Raw genomic sequence first — 27179 nt, forward strand, 5'->3', positions numbered from 1 at the left:
GCATCTTTTCCTTTCAGTCAGAAGAAGTTGAAACAAAGAAAATATCTAAGAGTTGGCATCATCCACTACATAAACCCCCAGCTGGATCTCCAATGACTTTGGTTAAACAGCAAGCAACTAGTGATGAAGGTGAGTGGACTCCTTATTTTATTCAATGAATAGAATGTATTCATTCTTCTGATGATAATTTTATGGTTTTATGAGACCATATATATAGGCATTTAGGGAGTCACTGCCTTGTGCAGACAGGCTACAAAATCTAAGAAATGTTCCCAACGTAGGCATTTCCTTCTCTGAAGTAAATATAAAAAGTAAATCTGCTTTACCTAGCAATCATGTATACAACCACCCAAAGTTCATGAATAAAGCTACTTTATTTTATCAAGTGTGAGTTGTGAAAATTATGGAAACGTGCATCAAAAGTATAGATCACAATGGAAAACAAACACATTCCTTTTTCATATCACTGTAAACCAAAAAAGTTTCAGGTGCTGTTTTCCAGTATCTCCTCAGTTAGCAGAACTGGAATTTAATTCTCACACTCCGTTAGATAGTTTGATAATCTGGAGCTGATGCCATGTCTGTGACTACGGTCTGATTCCAACATCACTGCATGCTTCAGTGTTTACCTGCAATTTTTACCTGATTTTTTTTCCCTCTCAAATACATTTCATTAACAGTAGCTGTTTCTTACAGCTGCAGATTAATTTTCTTGACTTGAGAGATGGCATGCCTATTAATTGATTCTTCTTCATATAATCAAGGAATGTTATACTTTCAGTTGGCAAGTTAGGCATTGTTGAGCTGACAGCTGTAGGTTCAATTGACCTCTCATCAATATATCTCCCTCCTTGTTTCAACCCTGAAGTAATTGATTTATGTCTTCTGCCTCACTAGTTTTGGAAAGTTATACTTTCTTTTTCATTTTTTATCTGAGTTGCAGCTTTGCTAGGCATGATACTTCAATTATCTGTTAAGCATCTTTCTGAAAATTAGAGACAGCTTAGACCCATGATCTGTATCATATATGAGTATGTTTGAATACCTTCAGGGCTAGACAGAGAATATTTCAGAAAATTATGGTAATTTACAGGATGGTTATGGTAATTTACAGGATGGTATTAATATTCAGTTTCATCTAGTAAAATAATTAAAGACTTAATATGTGTTAGGTTGCAGTAAAGTACTCTTTTTTAATTAGAGATTAAATTCCTTTTGCCTGCTGATGATTTTTCAACATTATGTTTGAAACATACTGTGAATTTTCTATTTACATGCATTGTCTATGATATAATCTGGCTAGATGATGATATGATGGCAGTTTTGTGTCAAGGATTTTTGTAATGCTGAGACATTCTCCATCTCATCCAAGTTTGCCGACTTCCTGACAAGAAATCATACACCTTAAAGTCTTTCCTCTTTGCATGATTATTGTCCTTCCAATAGATAAAGGTGTATTTTGTTAGGAAAGTTAAGAGCTGTCTTAGAATCAGTAGCCATTAAGCATGTCTGCTTACTGATTGAAGGAAGTAATTAAGAGTTTTATTGGACATGACAAGTTTTGGTATTTTCTCGCTGGAACTGGAATTATTATTTTCATGCATCTGTGTCTCATTGTAATCTAATTGTTGACTAACTTTTGTAAAGGCACCAAAAGAGAAATGGTAGAGTTTGGGTGAGCAGAGTGTTTACATCCAAGACAAAGACTGAAGAACTGATGAAGGAGACTGGCAAACTGTAGCCCAATTAAGTTTCCTGACATGTCGTAGCATGAGGGTTAAACATGTGTGGCTAGATGATTTTCTGAGTTTTCTCAAGATTGTTTTTGTCAGATACTAGGGAAGTAATCAGTACCAAGGTGCTAATGATTACATTTGTCTTTATGAAGGTGCTTCATCCATATTCCGGGTTGTAGTTAGTATAAATGTAATTCAGCATTCATACTTAGTTCTTGTTCTCTATGATTTTGGGCAAAAATTGTGCTGGCTGAGACTATGATAGTATAGTCTCTTGGAATAGTAATTTCTAACTGTGTCAATGGTTTTGGGCAAAAATTATGCTGGCTGAGACTATGATAGTATAGTCTCTTGGTACAGTAATTTCTGACTGTGTCACAAGGGGGATTTATGTTTTGTACATTAGTTTGTATTTCAATTTATCTGTGTCCAGTAAAATAATAACGGCAAACAAAATAAAGGAAGAAGATGTGGGCTAGTGCTGTTGTGAAAAGTTAAGAAATTAAGACTTTTTATTTCATCTTCAAGTCATATCACTTTCCACAAGTTGGAAAGGGTTCTGATGGTCTGTAACCATTTCTAATACAGATAATATAGTTGAAGTCACATTAATATATTTGAAGTCTTTCAGATACTACCATTCTATTAAGAAGTTTCTGTGAAAAGAGGTGATCAGCAGATGTTAATAACATGTAGGCAGCATTCTTTAACGCTGTCAGCCATTTCAGAATTATAATTTTGCAAATAGAATATTATCGTGTTGAACAGCATGCTTAAATCTTAGCAGAGATTTTCTGAATTCACTTTTAATACAGAGTTCTTTGGCAGAAATGAATTTTTTTTACAGGATCACTTGGACATTTGAGTTTTGTGCTTTCTTATCACTGTACATTCTTATATATGTGGTGTATTCCTTTATGAAAAATAATTAGGTTAATTATTTGTTGTCTGTTGGTGTTATTTTTTTCACTCTCCCTGAAGCCTTTCCTTATGTATGTCTGACTTCTTGTGGAATTAATGCCTAAAAGATTGAGCACTGAGAAATACTAGGGACTGGGTAATCAATCCAAGAAATTGTAGCTCACGTTGCCAATTCAAGAAAATAGTGCAGCAGTACAATGTGTGCTGTATGTCACACTCAACATACTAACAATTTTTATGTAATGAACCTTGGTCTTATACTCAATGCAGTATGTTAACTTGTGGTAGTTATATTCTGTTGTATTTAACACAGTTGTATTTCTGCTCCCTTAAGCAATAAAAAAGCAAATTCAGCAGAAGGAGCAGGCATACTAACTTTGCATGCACATTGGTTGGTCCCAGAGATTTCTTTCCAGCACTATTTGGTCACGCAACATTAGAAACTGTTTTTAGATTCAAGTTGACTAAAATTTCCTATTGCCGTAAATGATATAATTATAGTGTATAGACTGAATTCAGTATGGGGCTCTTTGTATATGTTTTTTAGCATTTTAAGTATGTTTCAGAATTTCATAGTCATTTTGCTTTCATTAGTTTGTAAAATAAGGAAACAGAAGGAGAGAACTTTTGTAAATGGAAACAGTGGCTTCTGCTATAAGAAGAAGCTTTGGTTTTTGCATTCACTGTCAGCATCCTGTGAGATGTGCTTGATTTGATATTATTAGAAATCAAACCATTTAAGGCTTGTTTAGTAACATCATAAATAAACTAACCCTGCTTAAATAGGAGAAAACTACACTTGTAGATTCAGTTACTATTCTTTTGTTTCAGAGCTTAAAATGGGAGATTTTGGTTGAAGATTCTCAATTCAGTAAGAAATGGTTTTGTCTGGTGTTGCATGGGTAGATAAAAATTTGCTAACCAGTTGATAGAGACATGTTTATATTTACCACATTAGTATTACAGTTTCCAGTATTACTTTCCCTCCCATAGTGTTTTCTTGAATTAATCTTTACTTCTTTAAAATACTTTACTTTTGTATTAGCATGGGTTAATCAAGCACATAATTTATGTATGTTTTTCATATATCATCATCATCATCATTCTGCACAGAAGAGTCCAGCTCTATCTACCACTTCAACAGTCTAAGTGTGCTAGAAAAATATATCTTCTATCATTTTCTCTGGTACCTGTATATTACCTCTGTTTTGTTTAAATTCAATTTTCAAGGTATGATTGGTGTAATTACAAAAAAGTGCTGACAGTTGAGAAAGATATGGTGTTCTGAAGACCCTAAGAAACCTTTTATAAAAATCTAGTAGGTATTAAGGAAAAGGATTCTCCTGGATTGGTCTGCGTCTCACAAAATGGGATGGGACCCTGACTGGTTGCAGACTTAGGATTTATTGTCTGTCTGTTTCATACAAGCAAAAAGCAAGAGACACAGAGAAAATAACGCAAATCCAGATCAAAGACAAGATGGCAGCTTATGCAAAGCCTTTTCCTACATATTCTTTGAACCAACAGCCTAAAACAAAAGGTGCAAAGTCATGATACTATAACCAATAAGACAAGGACCCACATGGGTTTAACATTAACAAAAGGACTTCTATGAACCTCAAACAATACACAGTAATTCACTAGATAAGATTGAAACTTTTTCTATCTTTGCAAAGCATATATCTAGGACTTTTCACATCTCAAACTATCAGTACGTTCTTATTCTTTCTTGTTCCTTATGATAAATATAAATGTATTCACTTGGTTCTTATTTTCCTAGCTTCCCATGAGAAGGCTTTGAAATTTCCCAGCCTTTCTCAGCTTTATGTCTACTTTCTGGGGCCTTTTTGCACTTCCTGAAGTCTTTTACCTTTTTATATTCCTACAATTCCTCCTGTTTTTCAACCCTAAATAAACCATCTTTGACTTGTCACTTATTTACTACCTTGCATTACATAGCTTTGCTACTGTATATATTTATTACCCTAGGAAAAAATTTATAAACTTTCTATATGAAGGCACTTTTTTATTTGCTTTAAGCTCTATAACTTTAAGTTGAAGCATTATCAATGTTGTGTAAAGTCAGGTTTAGTATCTGCATCAGGTTTTGACAAATCTCAACCTTTCTAAGGCCTCAGTTCAGAGGCTAAATTGTGAGTGACTCTAATTCAATTGCTTTTTAAGGTTTTGTGAACTTTCTGCAATTCTCCTTTTTTTATTTTTCTCTTGGACAACCAAAACTTCTTTGATGAGTCTGTCTGTAATTTGTCAGGAACAATGAAGTGCACAAGGTATTATCATCAATATCAATACCACAATTATCAACAAGAGTCTACTTAACTTGCAAAGTTGCCTCAACCAAGGAGCTAAGCCTCACTCATCGAACAAATTGTCTAACCATGTTTCTTTGTTTTTAATCTCAGATGTCAAGTCTTTAAGCTTTTGTATACTTTTGTGAATGGATTCAGAATGTCAGACAAGTTCATGCAACACATTCCCTCGAATTGTTCACAACCACATCCACGTGCCAGTAAAAGAAAATCAGTTGCTGCCTGATTTTGGAGCGTGGCCTGTCGGACACTGCTGACGTTAGTCAGCGTATCACTGAGCGCACTGGATGTGGGATTAGTTCACTTGCTCAGCCAGCATCTAATCCTGTCTTTGTCTCAATGTTGCTTCTGAAGCAATTCTAGGTAAAAAGAAGTTTGCTGAAATCCTTTGTACCTTTTTCCATTTACTGAAATCACTATTGCAATTTTCTGGGTATATATGAATAGGTCTTTTGTCCCTCCTTGTCTTTTCTGAAGCTGCTTTAGCACTAGGTGCAATCACAATGAGCGCACCAATGCTACGTGGCCCGCTTTCAGGGTATGATGAAATGCCTTGCCATGCTCTATCTCTACAAATGAACTAATAACCTTTTGGTAATTTCTGTGAATACTGGTCAACCCCAGATTTCCCATCTACATTGTATGAGTAATTACACCAAAAACTTGAATTTCTATATTCATAGTAAGAGAGAGTAACATTGTACTTTGCAGAATTTTTTTTTGCCAGTTGTTTCCTGAAAATGTGACACAGCAATCCATTGTCAAGGAACTAAGGATCTCCAATTCTTGGGGTTCTGAACTTGCTTTGAGGAGTTGCCTGGTCTAGAGACTCCAATCCTGTGTGGGATTGCTGCCATTAGCAATCTCATCTGGCTTGCTATTAAGTTGCTTTTTCATCAAAGGATCATAGTATGTAGGTATTGGCCAACTTTTTCCGTGGCACACCAACTAGATAGGTTGAAAAAAGCTTTTCTGGATTTGAATGAGACATACATATGGTATCTGATCCTGTAACCTTGGCTAATGTGACCCAGACATTTGTTTTTGGTTGTTGCACAGGAAAATCTGCATTACAAAAAGCAAGCAAAGCTAGAAAACACAAAGTGAACTGATTTTCCTCCATATCTTTTTAGTTGAGCTACCCTTTGGCAAAAGAATTTTCTGTGTATCTCAACTTATAAACTGTATTTTTTGGAGAATTTAGAATGTCAATTTTTTAGAGTCTAATGACAATAATAAATCCTTCTTTTACACGTTTTTTTTGCCAAAAGAGCTCTACGAAACGAACCCTTCACACATTTATCATGAACATTAAATTGAAATTCGCAGATCTCACACGTGAAACAGGAACTCCAGGTGTGACTCGTAGTCTCTCAGTTCAGCTCACGTCTGCATGCTCGCTTCTTCACTTTTGGGCTTGTCAGCATGTTCTGGTGTGGTATGGTTTGACATTCTTTGCTGGAACCCATTTTGGTGCTCCAGCACCTGTAGAAATACAAGCATACCCTTTGCCCCAAGTTATTAATCAGAAAGGACCTTCAATTTCTCCTGTCTCAGGGCTTCTAATTAAGACAACAGGATTTTCTTTCTGTTTTGCCTGTGTGTTATTTGCAAAATGCCTAAAAATTGGTGGATCAGGTTCTGCAAAAGGACTGTTCAAAAAATTATAAACATATAAAGCTTTACTGAATATCATCTGTGGTATCACCTCTGCTCCCCCTTCTGTTGATCTTGAATGTGTTTTAATGTGTGATGTGTCTTTTCAACAATTGCTTGACCTGCGGGGGAGTGGGGAATACCACAGGTGTGACAAACACCCCAATCCATTAGGAATGTTGCTACTTTTTGAGATATATATGCAGGGCCATGGTCTGTTTTAACTTCTTGGGGTACACCCAATGAAGCAAATGCTTGTAAAAAATGTTGATAGGCATGCTTACCTGTTTCTCCTGTGTGGACAGAGGCAAAAACTGTACTTGAAAATGAATCTACCAAAACATTAATATTTTTAAATCTCCCAAAAGAAGGGTATTTAGCGATATCTGTTTGCCATAATTGCAGACTTTGCAAACCTAAAGTGCAAACCTTGCACTTCCTAAACTCTTTTACCTTTTTATATTCCTACAGGGATGTGTTAAAATGTCAAATGAATTATTTTCCTGAATTTCCAGTACTCTTGTCAACCTTTGATCTCCAGAAATGGCAAGAGCTGACAGCTTTGATTATTACCATTGGCTGCTCTAGTCCCTTGATATATTTAATGAGTAGCTAAAATAACTAAATAGATAGATAACTAAATAGATAAATAACTAAATAGATAAATATATAACTAAATAGATAAATAACTAAATAGATAACTAAAAGCAGTTATCTGCCTTTTAGTGGATACTTACAGTATCTAAGATTAGCCAATATTTTGATCAAGGTAGGAATACAAACTAGTTCTTCTATCATTTATCCTCATTTGCTGGACAGTGGTACACGTTGTGATCATTGAAGAGTCGCTCTTTTGTAGATGAACCTTGCAGCTCTAACTGTACTGCTTTCTTAGCTTTAAAACATGGTATTTTACCTCAGAAAGGACTGGATAGAATTATGATCTTGTATAGAAAGGCATGTATAATTTATCCTTACCAGGTGTGCTGAAATGAAAATTGATTTGCTGCTGCATTAGTGCAGCCTCTCAGTTGCGTTCTCAAGGGTATCAATGGAGTCGGTAGGCAAACTGGATGTGGTGTTTACCAAGGAGACAGGTATCCCTTCTGTAGGATGATCTTTTGGACCTGAGCTTCTCTGTAGTTATGGTCCAAAGAAAAAGGATTTATAAAGGATTAATTCATTGATGTATTGCTGAAGAATATTGCCTAGTAAGTTATTCTAGTAATAAATTTAGTTTTTCAACTTAAAAAAACCCTAGCCCATAGAATTATCTTCACCTTTGTCCAAAATCTGAAGCTGCTTTATAAACCATTAGTATTGGAAGTGACTTAGTTTTAATGCCAAAGGGATGTTGCTAACTGCCTTGGCTGAGATGTGTAGGCAATATATATATTTTAATGTACAAAATAATTACATTCAGTAAATTGATTCTTGAATAAGTTTAAATGCAATTGTCTTCTAGTGTATGAAGTGTTTATAAGATATTTGTTTTAGTGGTCTGCAGGAACTGTAGCTCGAAGACACAAATTTTTAATTTTAATTTGGGAATTGATTTGTCATAAATTTGGATCTGTGTTGGAGTCTATTTTGCATCTTCTATAGTTAACTTATAACTTTTATACTGAACTTATGAAGAGGTCTTGATTTCAGTGAAGAACTTCTGGACAATCTTAACTGAATGCATTCAAGTAACCTTGTTCCTTAAATTCCACTTGTGTTTTGCCTAGAGGAACTTGTGCTGCAATATTATATTGATGTAGGTTAGATTTGTGCTGCCTGAGAGATACAAAATAACCATAAAATGTGTTTTCCCCACTTGGTACTTTTTTTTCTCTTCATAGTAGCATAAAACAGGAGTATGCTCTAACAACATAATAATTTAATAATTATTTGATTTTATAATATCTGGCAGTATGGTCAATGATGTTCTATTATAATTTCTAAAATAAGGGAGTATCAAAAAGTAATTCTGTTGTATCTGAGGGACTCATTTTATTAATAGGAAAGACATGCCTGATAATGGGGGAGAAAGCTTTAGTTTTTTCCACTTCTGTACAGATGTGTACCCTGGAAGACTGTGGTGTTTAATTAGTGACTCAGTGAGCATGTATATAGGTGGAAATATCAGTTCCTAAAATCTCCAGTGTAATTTTAGTTATTGATCAAGTTTTTGTCATAAGTACATTTGACCACAAGCAGATTTCATTAGAATGCAAAATACGATTTTTTTTTTCATAAGACCTGTGAAAAATTACACAAGGGAATGGAATTGAGAAAGCAGCTGTTAATAAGTGCTATGAATTAAAGCTTTTCAGTAGAGAAGATATCTGCTAATCTTTAGCTTATAGTTTGGACTTGCAGTGGTTTTATACTGACAACTGTGTTTTTTGCGGATAGGCTGTGCAGTAGATTCCAGGAGATCTTCTTTTGTTTCTGCTTTGATTTGCTGAGATGACTCTTTGAACAGATTTATATATACAGGGGCTATTATTTAAATTTAGACAGCGCAAAGACAGGTGAAATTACTGGAATTGCTTTAATACATACAATATATGTACACATATATACAACAATGGAAATGATGATACCAATATGCTGTAAATGCTCCATGTTGGCAGTCCATACAGATTTAAGAACATCTCCCTTTCTGTGGCCTCCTGTCCACATTTTAAAAAAGTTCCTTGACTAGTGGGTTGCCTCTAAGCTTGGTTTCTGGACATGGTAAGTAGCTACTTCTGGAGACAGTGGATAAGTCATGGACTTTACCATCAGTAAGAATGTGTTGCTTGTACTTCAGCTTAGGTAGCTAGAATAGGTAGACATCGTTGACAATTTGAACCTTAACTTCTACGGTTAAATTCTTCATTCCATGTGCAGAAAAAAGCTGTGCATATAGAACGCAGCTATTTAGGGAATGCTGTGAATGAAATACTGATTTTTACCCCTTGTAATTATTTGGTATCTTTATGATCTAGTGTTTCAAATAGAAAATTATTTTGTTACAGGAATTAGTAAGCAACCAAAAATGGTAATTTTCAAAAATAACAATGCTATAGTTTTGTAAAACTAGTTTTACAGATCATTTAAATGTAAACTGAATCTCTGAGTTGGGCGTCCTCAGAGCTTTGTCTAAGTTAATTTATTAGAATCATAGCAATGTAAATCAAATGCATTTTAGTTGCTTTGCAATTTGTTAGAGAGAAAGATTTGGGTCCAGTATAGCCTGACAGCGTCATTTTACATATTCCACATATTGAAAATGCAGTAAAATAGGAATTTTACTTCATTTTAAGTTATACTATTTAACTGTTTCTTTTACTTGTTCTAGTATGCTGTGTTAATTTTTCTTCTAACTTATACAGTAGTGCTCAGAAGTAAATACCCAGTAACCTGTGAAGCCCTTCTTTTCTCTCCTTTCTTCAACTTCTTAGAATCTTCCACTTTTTCATATTCATCCAAAGTATAGGTGGGATCAGTGCTTTCCATGAAAAATCATGGTCAGGGTTTTTACATCCCTTCCTTTTAAAAGTTACTGCTGAGATCTTTCCAGCCTTTCCTAGTATTCATACTAACTTTATTTACTTTTAAGTGGCAGTGGTCCAGCTGCAGCCAGTGTTAATCACAATGAGATTTTTCATACTAGATTCTTATTTGTGGCTGACACCAAATCAGAAAGAATGTTTTTGCCAAAGTAATCCTTACTCTTTTAGTGAGTACCACTCCCCCTCAGGAAAAGCCTGCTGACTGTGCCAGTTAATGTAGGAGTACAATACACTCTGACCAGGTTCCTCTAGATATTCTGTGTATGGATGGTTTAGTTAATAATACAGGATTTTAATATTTGAAATTACATGGGGTTTTGATTTAGCATTTAGCAGAGTAGTACAGCAATGCACTTAAATTACAGTGAAGATACAAATTATGTTTAGCAGGGTGTTGAATTTTAATGTATGGTTCAGTCAATAGTACAGTATAATATACAAGTACAAATTACATTGAGCAAAGTGTAGGAATCACAATACACAGTTCAATTACAAAACCAATGTGAATTTCATTATGGGTCTCTAATAGTATCCTGCAGGAGAATCAGAGTATCCCAGTATCAAATCTTCCAAATCTGTCAAATTGTCTTTTAAAAAATGGTTTTTTTAATGCTGAATTTTTCATACTTTTCAAAATATTTTCAGATCAGCTACAATTGATGTCTTAAACTTTTTTATATTTAACTTTTTTTAAATTAAAGCACTCCATTACTTTGTTTTGCGAGATAAATCTGATTTGATCCAGGAGCTCTTTGGCTTAACTTCCAGAGCTCTGATTCAATATAGTCATTTTTACACGCAATTTTTATGAGAACTGAAGTATTAATAGCTAATCTGGCAATTACTCTCTAACCAAAAGTGTATATGCATACTTCATATTACTTGTACTCAATGGTCCCATACAAGAAATATAAAGTTTTGAAGAGTAGAATAAATAAAAAAGCTTTTCTGTTCATATTTTGCTATGAGATCTATATCTTTCATTACTAAAAAAAAAAAAAAAAAAAAAAGACAATTTCTGAAATTGTCTGTTTTCTAAGTTTGCTGATACACTGCTGGAACAGTAAAGTTACCAAGTACAAGACTTCTCCCCAACTGTCTTATTATTTGTCTTATTTTTTTAAAATTTGTATTATTATTATTTCCTCCAGGACATTTGAAACTATAGATAATGTCTCCCAGGGCTGGGATTATGCTCAACTACCTGAAAAATAACAGATGCTTCTGTGCTCTTCATAGCGGAGAATGCTGCTCTACAATGCCAGGAAACATCAGTGGAACATAACCCCAAGCAGCAAAATCATTGTTGAGATTGGCAAAAGCAAATTGTACTGTATTAGTGTCTATGGCTTTTCACATCTGCTGGGTTAAATCAGCAAATGCTGGCAACAGCCCATTCTGCAAATGGCCCAAATGTTTTCTGCCTGATAATTTGAGTTTAACTTAGTAAGCAAAAACCATTCAAAGCATTAGCATTGTGTGTTGGAGTAAGTTTCCCACAAACTATTAAACCAGTAACATTAGTGCAAACCATTCATTCACTTACTCACTTGGAAAGCAGCATAGTGACTATTTCTAAATACTTTGCTATGGAAGGAGTTTCCTTTGCATGACAACAGATCCTGGGCTATAATTTTTATTTTTTTTTTTTTTTTGTCTACATAGTTTGTTTTAATGAATTGTTTAACTTTTCTTAAATATTTGAAGGAGTACAGATGCATATGAATATCACATTCATGAGAACTGGTATTTCTGAAATTACATTTTAGAGATTAATTGATTCTATAGAAGTATTGTTTTCAGGTACAAATATGATACAGGAACTATCATTAAGTTTAGCATTGCTAATCATCTTGTAATTCATTACTACTATGGCTGAATTATATGTGTTGTGGTTTAAGCCCAGGTGACATCTAAGCACCACACAGTTGCTCACTCACTCACTTCCCCACCAACCAGACCGGGGAGACAATAGGAATATTCTTGGAATATTCTTGTACCGCTCACTGTCAGAGTGGCACAAGATTCAGGAAAGACCTTGATGCTGTGCAAGCACTGTTCATCAATAACTAAAACATCTCTATACTATCAATACCATTTTCAGTACAAATCCAAAACACAGCTCCATACTAGCTACTGTGAAGAAAATTAGCTCTACTCCAGCCAAAATCAGCACAGTATGATACAGTAAGATTTATATCAGCTGCTATGCATTTATTTAAAGTCATAGTTGTATCATCAAGTGTTCATGCTTTTCTGTTGTAAAAAAGAGCACTTGGTCTAACCCCTTAGGAAACAAAATATTTAACTAATTATGGATTGTATCTGGTAAAGTAATACTACAAAACATATTTGCTGTGAAGTAAAAATGCCCAGGTGGTTTAGGGGGAGTCAAGATCTCTGAGCACTGTTAGTGGTGACAATAAGATGTTTTTAGATACTTAGGAATAGGCTGCATTACATCATCCAGTTAATACATTTTTTGACTGGTATTAATCCATTTTAGACTTCAGCATGAATGTGTGATATAATTACAGCCAGAAACTTAAGAGAAGTTACAAGAAATGGATTTCATTTGTATAAGAGTGTTTAAAAACCATGTGCATACTAACAGACATGCAGATAAAATACTTTTCATTGGTATTTGTCAGCGTGTCTATGTGTTATGCATGATTGTACAATCTCTTGAACAGAACTGTCAATTGAGGTGCAGATTTCTCTGTCATGACCAGCAGGTTCAAATACTGTATTTTTCTTCTATTCTCTCTGACAGTGAGATGTATTTTGTACTGTAGTTGAGTTGAAAGTTTCTATATGAAAGAATTACTAAGGATGCTTTATTCACTTTTGTCTTGATTACCTATCAATTTGAAATATATGTTTCAAGTTGAAAAGCTGAAAAAAAAGTTACACCAGAATTTACACCAAGGAGTTCTGTTGTGCACCTGTGCAGAGTCCTATTCATGCACTTACTGTCAGTGAATTATGAGAAAGTGTCAGTGATTTGATCTGAGTTACAACAGACACAGAAATCAAGGTAGATTCCTCAGCTCCACTTCATGTGCTGTGTAAATAGAATGCTCCCTTATAGACCTACATTATGTTTCAGACCACTTCATTGGCTGACTTTTATCTTTCAAGTTGCCAGTCTTGGGCTGTTGGTAGGTGCTCTTAGAGCAAGGCCAAGTTATCACAATGGAGGCTTGATTGCATAATGGGGCATATCGTAGAGTGTTGTTGGTTGGCAGCATTGCATAAGGGACTGTTCATCAAAACTTGCTCTACCAGAACTGAGGGTATTCTCATGCTCTTTCTGAAAAAGAGCAGTATGTAAGATTATGAGTGAAACGTCATGTTCATAGTGCTTCTTGAAACGTTACATACTGGTCTTATAAAGTAGATGCTTAGTTTTTTTGTGGGGTGTGGGAGGCAATGTATCTTTTCTGCAGGAACAGATGCTTCCACCACGATTTTTTCAGGTTTTGACTACTTGCACTGATTCACAGCTGAAGTAAGAAGTATGCATGCTTATGACAGTGGAGTTTTTGAGATCTTTCAATCAGTATGAACACTACAAATTGTTCTCTGTTCTTATTTTGAGAGTCCTCAGTTAAGGTGGATTTTGAAAGGAGCCAGCTGGAGGCTGCAGTTGTTTTATGTCCTTCTAATAGACACATCTGATCAGAGAAACACTGAGCTCACATGAGGTCACTGGGTGTATACTCTGAAACTGCATGCAACCATGTGAGTTAGGAAAATAAATTTGTTTTAGGCTGAACCACTGATTGCTCTTCAGCTAAATAGTAAGTAATGAAAGGAGAAATTTAAGAAAATAAAAGGAGTGAGAAGCACTGGATAAACAGAAAAAAAAAAAAGAAATCTAAAAATCCCTTAATTTTTCCGCATTTTTTTTGGTCATAAATAGGACATGGGTATTATCAAATGAACAAGTGAAGAAAGGCCATAAACTGTGCTAAGACAGCAATGTTTATTACATCAAGTAATTATATTCTCTATGCCTTCTCTCAGACAGTTGGAGAGCTAGTTTTTATTTTAATTTCCTTGCCTGTTTTGGTTAACCAAATTCTCAGTTTTTATTGATGGCGCTTAACTTCTCTGCCTGCATGGAAATCAGGAAGGTACCTCCACTTGTACTACCAGAGAAGCTTATGTGGAAATTCTTCCTCTCAGTGATGCTGGTGCACACACACAAAAAATAAAGCACTCAAAATGAAACTGCCTAAGTTCTACTGATAATAGAATAGTTACATGGAATATTGCATTCTTCATGTTCCTGATGAGTTGTTTAAGGCAGCATTGTCATGGTTTGTACATGCTTTGTAGTGGGGTCATGTACTCTGTAACTTCTTTTTAAATACCAATTTCTTTGGAAATTTGGTTATTTCAGTGTGGGTGGGTGAATGTTGATTATAAGGAGATGAAATAATATTTCTGAAGTCCTTGAAAGATGATAATTTAGGCTCAAGGTTGCCTAGGAAATTCCTGAGGAGAACTGAAATCTATTAGCCTTACAGTGGTGATAATAGAGTATCAGACAAAGTTTGTAATCCTTAGGAATGTCTGTTCTGCCTTCTCTTAATTTTGTATCCTGTTAGTGAACCCTTCAGTACTGGATTAGGCAGCTTCCCTCTGAAAAGAGGATAGATAATTTTCCTTTCTTGTTACGGTGGAGAAGAGTGAGGGGTTGCAAGGTATAATATACAAGAGGATTTTAACAGAAAGCTTGTGTAGAGACAGAAGACTGCAGTAAGGATCATGGAGAAGACAGTTATACCTCAAAGGACCTAGAAGGACATAGAATTCAGAATTATAGATGTTAAGAGATCAAAGGCAAATGAATGAGGAGTGTTTGCTTCTAGTCAACAGCTAACTGGAAGTGCTCTAAACATAGTGTAAAGGAAAAAATAAATTTATTAAAATAGTGTTAAATTTTTATGAGTTTGTGAAAGATAGAGTCTGGTACATATACATACGACATCTTGTCCCTGGCTTCTTTTGGAATGAGGTTCAAAAATAAATACAAACTCTTGAAAACAAGAAAAGGCTATTAAAGCCAGCTTTATTCTTGTGTCTTATGTTCTTTTCAATTTCTTGGTTGGGAAAGCCTGTAAAGATCACACAAGAGGGAACTGAAATTATGGCATTTATATAAAATTAAGGGATAAATATTGTTTTCGTTAAAACCAGAACCAATATAGTAATGAACTCAGAAGCCTGCTGTAGGCAGTGAAAAGCTGGAACACTGTACGAAAGAACTGCAGTTATCAACACAGAATTATTTCAGGATGACAAAGATGAAGATGGATTTTGAGTACAGAAGAGCATTATAGGCTGAGGTTCTGGGAAAAGTCTTCAGCTGTCATGGGAGAATTATTCAGAGGTGGTAAGGAGTGGTGCAGTTAAAGGATGTCAGTTTTAAAGGGGATAATGGGTATGGAAGATAATACAAATTCTGTGTGCCCCTTTGTTTTCTTCATAAGGGAGAATCAAGCTCTGAATTTTCTGTGAGGTCTATAATGAAAATACTTAAAGTAATGAGTACAAGCTCCTGAAGGAAAATAATGTAAAAGGAAAAATTAAAAAAAAAACCAAAAAACGACCTGTAAGGCTGAAGCTACTTGTAAGATGACTCTTTAAAGGAAAATTTAAATAGATAGGGAGAGAACTAGAGAAATAACTTGCAGAGTTATGTGTTTTGCAGTTCTTTAAAATTGCAAGCAGTAGAAAAAAATATGATTGAACAGATTTTTTTAAGCAAAAACTTTGTTAACCTTTTAATTTCCAAAGTAACTACTTCAAAAAGCTATAAAAGTAATGCTGGCATTTTATATGCTCGTCTTCTCCTTGTCTTCAGCTGTTTTTTCACTGGTGTTCTTTTGAAGCTAAGATAGCTAAGTTTTTCACCAGAAAGCTGTGTTGCTAAATACTGCCTGCTTTTTTGCAGTTGTTTTGTTTGTGCCCTTCTACCCAGATTACTGGCAAATGTTTATTGAATTGGTATTAGTTATTTTGAGAAACTATAAAAAATAGATTAAAAACCACATGCAGGATATATATATATATATGTATGTATATATATATATATATATGTATATGTATTCATTTATTACATTTGGCTTGCTTGTACACAAAGATTTTAGTAGATATTTTATTCAACACTGATTAAAATGTTGCCAGTTTTATAGTGGTTTTGTAACAATGTGTGATGTTTATCATAGGAGATCCATAAAGCCTCTGCTTTTTCATAAAGTGGAGAAAGCAGTCATGGGCTGAAGGAATGTGATGAATCAGCTTAATGTAATTAAATGCTTCTCTGTGTTGGACTTCTCTTCTTCTGAAGTGAACAGTTGTTCTTAAATACATCATTAGAAAAGGGCAGTATGCCATAGACTGTTTTTGTTGACTGAATGTTTAATTCAAATCTTTCACATTTTCCTTTCCTCATTCACATAATTCTGATTGTGTTGCCTTCATGGGAGGCAATGGCGACCTGGTTGCAAGGAGGCAGCACGGCAGCCTGGCCTGTCCGGGCTACTCGGACTAATGACACACGCTGACACCAATGTGGTGGACAGTCAAAAGCGTTTATTATCTTATCTCATGGGTTTAAATAGTCTTGGGGGACTTTGCTACATCAGGGTGGGGTTGGTAAGGTCTCTAGGTTAGTCAGGAGTGGAAAACTACTGGGTTAGGTGTGGTTACATGCTCTGGGGTTAATAGATAACGTGAAGCAGGGAGAAGGGGGAAGGGTCTTTCTTTCCGTCACATCCCGAGATCTTCCGTTCGCCTGTCCCTATCTACCAAATGATTGACACCTACTTGCCTTCGCACTGACTATGGAAGATTTAATAGGCACTGTACATATGATCCAGCATGCATGTCTCTCTACTTATTAGATCTGATTGTTCCCCATTACTCCCTGACTATAATGTTTGCCTTTTTTTCCCCTTTGGAAAATGAGTGTCACTCTCCATGAAGAGTTTGTGAGGTGCCATCCTGTGCGAGTAGAGCGATTTGCCTGGCACTGCTGCTGGGACGCAATATGTTCCATCCATAAAGAATTTAGGGCCCTGTGCATGGAGGGAGAGGGGATTGGAGGCATTAAAGAGACAGTGGGAGAGTGAGACATAATGTTGTTGATATGAATACAAATTGTAAACAGTAGGGCTATTTATGCTTTTGGTGAAGCAATCAGCTCATGGCAGAGGTGTCAGAGCACTTATTTGTGTGTTTTTCCTTATGCAACTTTATTTTAGGTTTCTGCATCCATATTTGCACACAGACTTGTAAGATTGTTTTATCTTTGTTAGCACACTTGACAGATTAATTGTTGTTTATCTTCATTCAGTGACTATCATATAGACATTGTTTGCTTTCTTTTAGAACTGCCCAAGACTACCTTAACTGAAGAGAAAGTTCAAGAATCAGAGGCATGGGCCAAGCCGCTGGTCTACCTGTGGCAGACAAGACCACCCAATTTCAATGCTGAAAAAGAATACAATGCAGCTTGTGCAAAAAAGGAACCTCACTGTGCTATTTGCACTCTTCTCATGCCATACTATAGGGTAAGCAAGATTCCCACAGCTTCATCTCTGGATTAAGTGTGAAATAGCTGCCTGGCTACTTAATTTCCAAGAAATTATGAAAAATATAAACTTACGCATTTCATTTGTAAGAGAGCTAAATAAACTCACTGGCATTAAAATTAGAACTGATACTTTTCTCACCTGCATCTATCCTTGGCTGCAGACACTGTATGCCTCCTACTACCATTTATGCTGGGTTTGTCTTAGTGTGTGTGTGTATTTTCCCTTGAAATTACACTTTTTGGTGTGTAAATATTTTTTATCAGAGCCTTTTTTATGCTGCCTTTGTTCAGTGTTAAGGAAATAAGTGTTTTCACAGTACTTAAGCCTTCTCAGGAAAAATATTCCTTCAGAAACAGTCTAATTCAGAGCACTGTTTGACACTGTCTTGTGGAATTACTGTGTCAAATGGCAAGTAAAAATGGTATTGTAGTACTGTATTGCTAACTTGGAAGGTGCTAAATTGAAATTTCCTCAGTGTGGGAACCAGGAAAAAAGCCTTTATTGCACTGGACTGAGTTAAATGGCCCAAGAGGTACAGTACCATTGAACACTACTCCAATAACACTGGTTTGCAGGCTGAGTGCTATTCCAGATGTCACAGTTATTTGTAACAATCAAGGTGGGATGACTATGATAAATACTTAGAAGCAGTTAATTTTCTCATGAGACTGTTGCACTTAGTACAAAAGTTGGGAGGGGTGGAATTATTTCATCATTGTCACAAGGAAGAGTAGGACTCTCCTTTCTTTTACTTAAATATAGATTTTGTTTATTTTCCAGCCAGACAATCAGGATGAAGAAAGTCCTACTTTCAATGAAGCAAACTCAGCAGAAATACTGATGGCAGAAGATGTGAAGACTAAACCGCTTATTCCGGAGATGTGTTTTATTTATAGTGAAGAAAACACTGAAAACTATCCATCAAACGTCTTTGTTGAAGAAGATGGAACAAGTCTTCTGATTTTATGTGCAAAGTGTTGCATACGGGTTCATGCAAGTAAATAATCCAATTGTTCTGTTGCCAGAAATGTAATATTAAATTTGCTTTATTGATAAATAATAGTTAGCTAGACTTCTAGCATGTCTTTAAAAGTACTTCAAGAACATTTCCATTTGTAATGCTTTAATCACTACCTAACTTTTTTTGAAAACTGCATTACATTTTCTCTTACTTAGGTTGCTGTGAAAATACTGAAGAATTAACTGTTTTGTAAACTTTCAATGATCACAGACTTTTGATCCTTTTTTCTGACCTAGTGATTTAATTACTGTTTTGCTTCTTTATTTTAAATCACTATGCAGTGCTAGTGTGTCCTTATTAAGTAGTTAGGGTGAAATTCTCCTGAAGGACTTGTGAATATTGCTGTTAAGTTTGGGGATGCAGTATTTTCCTTCACTTAGAATTCTTTTTTTTAATTGCAAGAGTAACTGATGAATGCATGGATTTTTCTGCATTATCTTCTAAAGACTGTAGAACTTCAATAGTTAAGTCTAAAAGGTCCACAAGGTATTTGGAAATATGGTATATTGCCCAGAATAAATGTCAGTACATTAAGTCAAATTTTTACTTCAGGAAGAGTTGGTGATATGATATTGCAATGACAAAAATAAGAAATGCATTGTGATTTTGGTTTTTTGGGTTCTTGAAGTTTTTGTTGTTCAGTTTAGTTTGTTGGGGTTTTGTTTTGGTTTTCTTATGGAGTTTTTGGTGGATTCTTTTTATTTAGGTTTTGGGAAGATGTATTTTATAGACCATGATATTAACAGTAAGCCTAGATTGTCTCCTTTGTCACAGGGCAGAAGTGTTTTATTAAGGTTTATGTATAATTGCATTGTATTACATCACTGATAAAAAGGCAGAATATAATCAATCTAGTTCTCTTATTCTAGGTTGCTACGGTGTTCCTTCTCATGAAATCCATAATGAGTGGTTGTGTTCTCGATGCAGAATAGAAGCCTGGACAGCTGTAAGTTGTTTAGCTATCTAACACACTAGAGATTAAGGGAGGAAAAACAGGTAGCATGTACATTATTTCATGTGGTATGTAGCCTGTGTATTTTTTCTGATCATGCTTGCTGGGGAAAAACTACTTGTTAAATTTTATTGAAAAATAAATCATGTGAAGTTCAGCAGAGATAGGGAGAGTACTTACGAGTGTAGAGTAGAATTTTGGGATTTTTTAGAATGGAGTTCAGGAGGCAAGATGGAGGAATTTAGGCGTGTCTTGTCCTTCTCCTTCTTCTTGTCCTCCATCTTTCACTGTGATGGTGGTTTGGAGTAGAGACACACTGTCTAACATAGGTGATAGGTATTGGGAATCATAAATAAAGTACATGTAGTTCATAGTATAAAATGTAAACACTGCCCTAGAGGGCAGACAGAATGCCATGATCTGACTTGCTAGACAGAGCTTAGCAGGTCAGAGAAAGAATGTTATAGGTTAGAGGAAGTAAACAACCCTGAGAAGGAACACTGATGCATCTGAACTTCTTCTTTGGTGGCAGGGCTGGGAGAAAAAGACTTTTTATGATCTCGGGGTCATCTTGACCACAGAACCCCAAGACAACATGTTGTCAGCTATGCACACATAATATATGGCAGGCTCTACAAAAGTTCCTGTTGCCTGCTGCAGTTGTGACCACTCTGGTCACAAAGTGAACATGTCAGCAGTTCTGTAGAAACCATAAAATCACAAGAGGATGCTTTAGGTTTGTACTAGAAGCCAAGCCTGAAAAAAATCCTTGGAACAATCTTTCTGCTCTTTTCAGCTTTGGTAAGAGTCCAGCTGAAGAACTGTAACAGTAGACATAAAATTTTCAAAAAAACATGATGGAAGATACAAGAGATGCAACTGAAATTGCAAGAAACCAAAATTCTTTTAATCATTCCTGATAGATGTCAATCATTCCATAAGGGAGGATTGAAAAAGATGTAATCTTAGTATAATGAGAGGAAGGTAGAAAGAATAAAAAGTCATATTTTGTAATGTAAAATTATGTGCATATAATTAAGAGTAACATAAGCAATTACCATTCTGGAATGTTTTCCTCTTGTGTCTAATCAGATTGTCTCTAGGAATAACTTGTACCCATTACCCTTCGTATTTTCCATGTGACTCCTTGTAAGATAGGGAATCTCTTTCTTGTCTTTCAGGGACAAGATGAATTGTAGAGACTTTAAGCTGCATCAGCAGAAGTTATTATCAGGAATTTTTAATAATTTTTATTTCTAAAACTAGTGAGCAACAGATAATAGAGATTTTATAGAAGCTACTGTTTTAATATTTTTAAAAACATATTATGGAAATATTTTTCGGGAATAGTTGAAGAAGACTTGATTGTGCCTTGAGTCAGAATGATAAAATAGACACTGAATTTTGTTTGTTCTATAGTTCTCTTTTGCTTGTTTGGATAGTATTATTCATTGCAATCAATGTGGCTGTAGCTGTCTGTGGGGAAAACTTTATTAGTTCAGAATCCAACTTAATTATGCTAGTATATTTTTGTCAGTGTGGAACCTCAGTCCTGACATCAGCATGATAATAATTGCTGATATATATTTCATCCTATTTGTCATTTTAGTATAATGTTTCTGTTCCTTCAGAGTTTGGATGATAACCTTAGTTTATCCTAACAGCTTTCACTTCAAAACAGTACATTACTTTTATCTAATCCTAGAATTATACTTAAGATAATTGCTATTGGTTCACTTTTAACCAATCTTCTGTACATTAAAAATGAAAAGTTAATTAAATATACTGCTGTCTCAAAGGGCTACCCTTTTAAAAATCAGCAATTCAAGTTAGTCCTACCAACCTGCAGCCTGAAGTTTTATGCTTGCTTTGAATTAAATGCATATGTTTCTTTTCTGAATCAATTTTTAAATTTTCATAATTTTTTCATATACTCATAGAATACCAGGTTGGATGAGGACATCAGGAATTGCCTGGTCCAACGTCTTTTGGCAATATCTGGACAAGACAGCCTAACACCCTGTTAAGATGAATTTCAAGTGTCCAACATAGGGAAACTCGCCAGTTCTCTGGGGAGATTACTGCAATAGTTTTTGCTGTGAAATTCTTTCCTCTTGTGTCTAATCAGACTGTCTCCAGGAATAATTTGTACCCATTACCCCTCATATTTTCCATGTGTCTCCTTGTAAGAAAGGGAATCTCCATCTTCATCGTAGTCACCCTTTAAATACTGGAACCCTGATCAAGTCTCCCCTAAGACTTTACTCATGGCCTAACAAATGACTTCCCAGTCCTTTGGTAATCTATATGGCCCTTCTTCGGACCTCTCCATCCTTGCTACACCTTTTTTGACTGAAACTAAACACAAAATGTGTTTTCTATACCTGTTGTTTTGCATATATTATTTTACTTGTATTGTAACTTGCTATGTAGTACCATAAGTCTCTCTGGAGAGAGGGATGCAAATTAGAGAAAATACCTTATTTCCACAACCTTTTGTTTTTTTTACTGTAGGGAATATGGTGTAAGTGTATTCTACATGCCAACTGTCACAGTTGAGACTTCAAGTTTCTACATGAATTAAATAAAAAATCGCATTCATCTAAATTTTTGTTCTGCATAATCATTCCTAAAAAACTGCAGCTGTTGTAGAACATCTGAAACAGATGTGGCTCTCTGTGGGAATTATATATAAATACCTTCCAAAATTTACTTTTTTTATCACAGAAGAGTGCACAGTATGGGAAGACTTAGTTATTAGGGAATACTGACTCCCTGAAAGTCCAGCTTCCTGGATGTTTGAAATTGTTTTCCCTACACTTCATATTGATTCCTAAGAGAAGGCGATAAAACTGAAGATGACCCATCTGAGAAATTCCTTTCTGGCTAAGGCATTAAATCCTGAAGAGAAGGTAGATTGGAAAACAAGGAAAAAGAAAGTTTTGTGTAATGAAGAATAAAATGGAATTTATGAAACATTGGTACAACCTTGTTTCAGAGTTCACTTAGGAGGAAAAATTCCTTTTCATTCCTCTGCTTACAAAAATTGTTTTAAATTCTGTTAGATTATACTTTCTTAAAATCACAGCAGTTACATTAACTTCATGGAAAATTTGGTCTCTGTTAGGCTTCTGTGTATTAGTATGACTTTGCAAAGCAATGAAGTATGAGAGCACTGTAGGAATGAGAATTGTCTTAATAGCTAAATCAAACTTTATTATGTGTGGATCCCAGCTATGAACATCATTAAAATATGGAAATAGAAATATACCTATATGGATTTAGATTGACAGAGCCAGACTTTTCCTTGATGGCTATTGTAGTTTATTTTATGAGAGGAAACCGATTTTGAGATTCGGAAGCGTACTGCTTTCTTGCAGTTTCAGCATCTTTAAGTAGCTGAAGTAGTATGCTTTACAATATGCCAAATTATGTCAAATTTTCACCCTCTAGGATATACCTGCATTCATGATAAATAATGCATCTTTATGTTCTACTACATAGTAGGTCCTGGTAACAGTTATTGGCAAAAGAGAAGAGTGATACAGAATGGTCTATGCTAATGGACAAAATTGGCCATAAATCAATCCTCCCAAAAATATAAAGAAATAAAATGATATTAAATAAGTCATCTGCATGGATCCTGAAAGTGTAACTGAATTCATATAAAGTGCCTTGATTGAGAACAAACGCTTCATTAATCTTAGATGCTTCAGCTAGAAAAAGTTAGTGAAGTCAGGAAGAATAATGACTGGCATTACAGAGAATGCAATATACTGTCCAATGAGGAAGGATGTGGTCACCCAATAGCTATAATACATAAACATGGAGTACCTTTGTTATTTAGACAACAAAGGTTTTGGGACAGGAAAGGAGTAGAAAGAAGAACAAGTCAGGAAACAGGTAAACACACTTCAATGGCTGGCTTCATGATTCAGTCATTTTGAGAAGAGATCTATGTTGAAATAGCTCAGCAGAATTTCTTTTTCTATAGTTGAACTTTTTTATGCTTTGTATACTATTTATTGATAATCAGTCTTTGGGTTTCTTTGCATTTATGGTTAGAATAACGCTTTAATTTGAAGGATTTTTGGTTCATTTTTCCCAAAGGCATCAGAAAAGTGGCATGTAAGAGTTTTTCCACATTCCTGCTCACAAACTGCCCTATTCCACTCTACTGAAAAGAATGATTTTGACTGTTCTTTTTGTAGTGGTGCCTTTCTCGCTGATATGGTGTCATCATTTCCATTATAAACTCCTGTTTTCAGAGCCTGTTGTCTGCCAAAATTAACTCAATACATGTGAGTTGGTGATACAGTGTCTTAATTTTCAGACTGATTTTTGTACCAAGCCTTAAATGCATTTGAATATTGTTAATAAAAGAAACTATTGAACAGAAAAATCTGGCTATAATAGAAAAATTAAAACCCTTAATATTTCTGTGGGGGTTTTTTTGTTTTGTTTTCAGAAAAATAAGACCTTCTGATTATTTTTTACAAATATTTATTTTTTATTTTTTAAAATCTGGATTTTTGCAAACCTTCTATGCAAAAAACTTGACTTACAGGGAGAATTTTAAATGCTGGTGGCAACCATGTACCCATTAGATGTGGGGAGCATTATATTTCTTTCCGGTTTTGGTATTATACTAGTAACAGGATATTTATTGCTTGCAAAACTCAACCTTTGAAATAACATATTTTAACAGGTTTGTAAATATGAGGTTTCTCTGATGCTGTCACAGAAGCCAAACTGAAGACCATTAAACTGAGAAAATATGTTTTTAACATAAGTGCCATAAGGCTCAACCCCAAAGCTAATTTTGACCTTTAATTCCCTTCACTGGAGTTTGCCAAATCAACCTTTGCCACTGATGCTCATGTCAAAAGGCTTGACAGCTTTGATTGCCTCCAGCTATGTGGATATTCTCATATTACGAGGAAGAGATTCCCTGAGGGGTGAATTATGATTTCAGTCAGAAGTAGTTTTGAATCTGGTCCTGCTTGGAGATGGAACCAGAGAACTTGGAGATTGGACCAGAGAACCTCCTTCAAACTTACGCAACCTTAATTTATCCTGAGTGGTGATTTCTGATCTCTAGAGGTAGTGCTACAAAGTCAGTGAAAGTAAAAACATGTTAAAAAAAAGGCAGTAGCAGGATATCTTGATCTGGCCAGCTTGTATTATGCTGCTTTCTTAAAGGTACAGCTTTTCTTATGAAGGTACTCAGGTTAAACTCTAATATTTGCTGCCTACAATAATGGGATTAAGCCTACATATTTTTTATCATATATAAATACCTATTAGATACACCATCATTCCTGTTGTACTTGCTAAGCATTTCGTTTTAGTGTTCATAGAATCATGGAAAGGTTGGAAGAGACCTTATGGATAATTTAGTCCAACACCCTACCATGGACATGGTCTTTCACTAGACCAGGTTGCTCGAGGCCACATCCAAACTGGTCTTGAACATTTCCACGCGTGTGCAAGGAATATCTACAACTTCTCTAAGCAACCTGTTCCAGTGTCTAATGATTCTCATGGTGAATTTCTTTCTTCTATAACCTAGATCTACTCTCTTTCAGTTTGAAGCCTTATCATCTTTCTTGTAGCCCCTTTTAGGTAGTGGAAGGCTCTCTAAGGTCTGCCTGAAGCTTTCTCTTCTCCAGGCTGAGCAACCCCAACTCTCTTAGCCTGTCTCCACAGGAAAGGTCCTCCAGCCTCCTGATCTTTTTATTGGCCTTCTGTGGACCCACTTCAGTAGGTCTTTTTTTGGGGTACCAGAGCTGAATGAAGAACTCCAGGCGGGGTCTCTTTGAGGTCCAGAATCGCCTCCATTGACCTGCTGACCTTACTATTTGTGATGCAAGCCCCAAGATATGGCTGGCTTCCTGGGTTGTGAGCAACTCACACTGAGCTTCCTGTCAACCAACAGCCCCAGCTCTTTCTCACCAGGGCTGGCCTTGATCAATTCTCCACTCAGCCTGTATTTTTGCTTGGAATTCCCTGAGGGGTTTTCCTCTGTGTAAAAGTGATTTTTGCTATCTCTTTGTATTTTGCAGGAAGAATGATCAGTTTTGTATTTTCAATGGCTTATTTATTATCATTTTGGGAAAGGTTATCTCATTCCTTTTGACTCCTCTTCAAAGGAGATGTGTAATCTTTCTTGTTCAATTGTATGGGAACAATTGCTCTTTCTACTATAAGTATTTTCTAGATCTGAGTGACTAATAAACACTATCACAGAAAATACTTCAGGGATTTAATAGTCTCCATTTTATACTTAGGGATGCGTTTTACTTCCTATATTTACATTCTAGGGAGAAAGGACACATAGCACCCACCCTTGTCAAGTTGTGAGAGTTTTTTTACTCCAGTTACCTAAATGAGTATTTTGATTCTCATTTCAGTCTCAGCCTCACTTATCATTTCTTCTCTGGCTGTGGAATTGTCTCCATATTGCCATTTTCCATCTCAATCCCCCTTTCCTGTCAGTTTGAAGTCTTATCCTAGCCAGCTCTCTCCTGCCCTTAGCAGTCTTGGAGATCACTGTTAATAATGCTATGGGCAGTGTAGTGAAACACTACTTGCCCTTTATACTGTTGCTCAACATTGGTATGATATAGGAGCTGCAACTGCAAGGAAATTTTTTGCTATCTCTAAATCAAGGGCAGGGCAGACTGAATGTTTGCAGGATTAGGTTACTTAAATGTGGAAATTAAGTAGCTGATGATTTGTAAACTTTGAATTTCCAAAGGTGGATGTCTTGAACAGACTTGGATGCAACTGAAAGAGTAAAATGTTCATCCACAAAAAGAAGCCTGGCCACTTCTTATTTTTGAGAACATACCTTAAGCTTGCAGCCAAAGATCTTTCTACATGTTAAATAAATATTAACCTGTGGTTGGTATCCCTTTCATGGAATTACTCAGCCTCCATAATCAGTGGGAACTTTTATCACTTAAAATACAAATGAAGGTTGTGACTTGTAGCATCTAGCAATTCTGTTAAGAATGGTATTCTTTGTCAGGAAACTGAATCTGAATCTTTTACTAGATAAACATCAGGTTTTATGCAGTTTATTATTTTTTGCAGATATTTTGTCACTAAAAAAAAAGAAGTTTGTCTCTTTGTCACTGAAGGAAATAGCTCAAAGTGGATACAGTAGTGGACTTTGAACTGAAATTCAGTAATTTCAAAAGCTATTTACCAAGTGAAAATTATTTCCTTGGTGCAGAAAGATTAGCATATCCATTAGTGGACCATTGCTGAAAACAACATTTTCAAGAGAAACACCAACACATTTCTCTTTACACAAGGATAAATATAGACACAAGTATGAATAAGCTGGGAAAATGAGACAGGTAAAATGTAGCAATGCCATATCCAAATGCACATCTGTGTT

General features: G+C 35.4%; 1 protein-coding gene across 3 annotated transcripts in view; it reads left to right on the forward strand.

The window, feature by feature from the left end:
- The window catches only part of KDM4C (lysine demethylase 4C), a 247931-nt gene that overhangs the window by 136473 nt on the left and 84279 nt on the right, over nucleotides 1-27179 (forward strand). For all 3 annotated transcript variants that reach the window (XR_005978292.2, XM_030259016.4, XM_030259019.4), the window contains 4 exons: nucleotides 18-129; nucleotides 17593-17774; nucleotides 18579-18795; nucleotides 19689-19765. Coding sequence is in view for 2 of the 3 variants with exons in the window: in XM_030259016.4 (XP_030114876.3) it covers nucleotides 18-129; nucleotides 17593-17774; nucleotides 18579-18795; nucleotides 19689-19765 (588 nt within the window). In the remaining variant the exon portion in view is untranslated. The remainder of the gene's footprint in view (nucleotides 1-17; nucleotides 130-17592; nucleotides 17775-18578; nucleotides 18796-19688; nucleotides 19766-27179) is intronic.

This window comes from Taeniopygia guttata, chromosome Z (assembly GCF_048771995.1).
Source record: "Taeniopygia guttata chromosome Z, bTaeGut7.mat, whole genome shotgun sequence".
NCBI lineage: Eukaryota > Metazoa > Chordata > Aves > Passeriformes > Estrildidae > Taeniopygia > Taeniopygia guttata.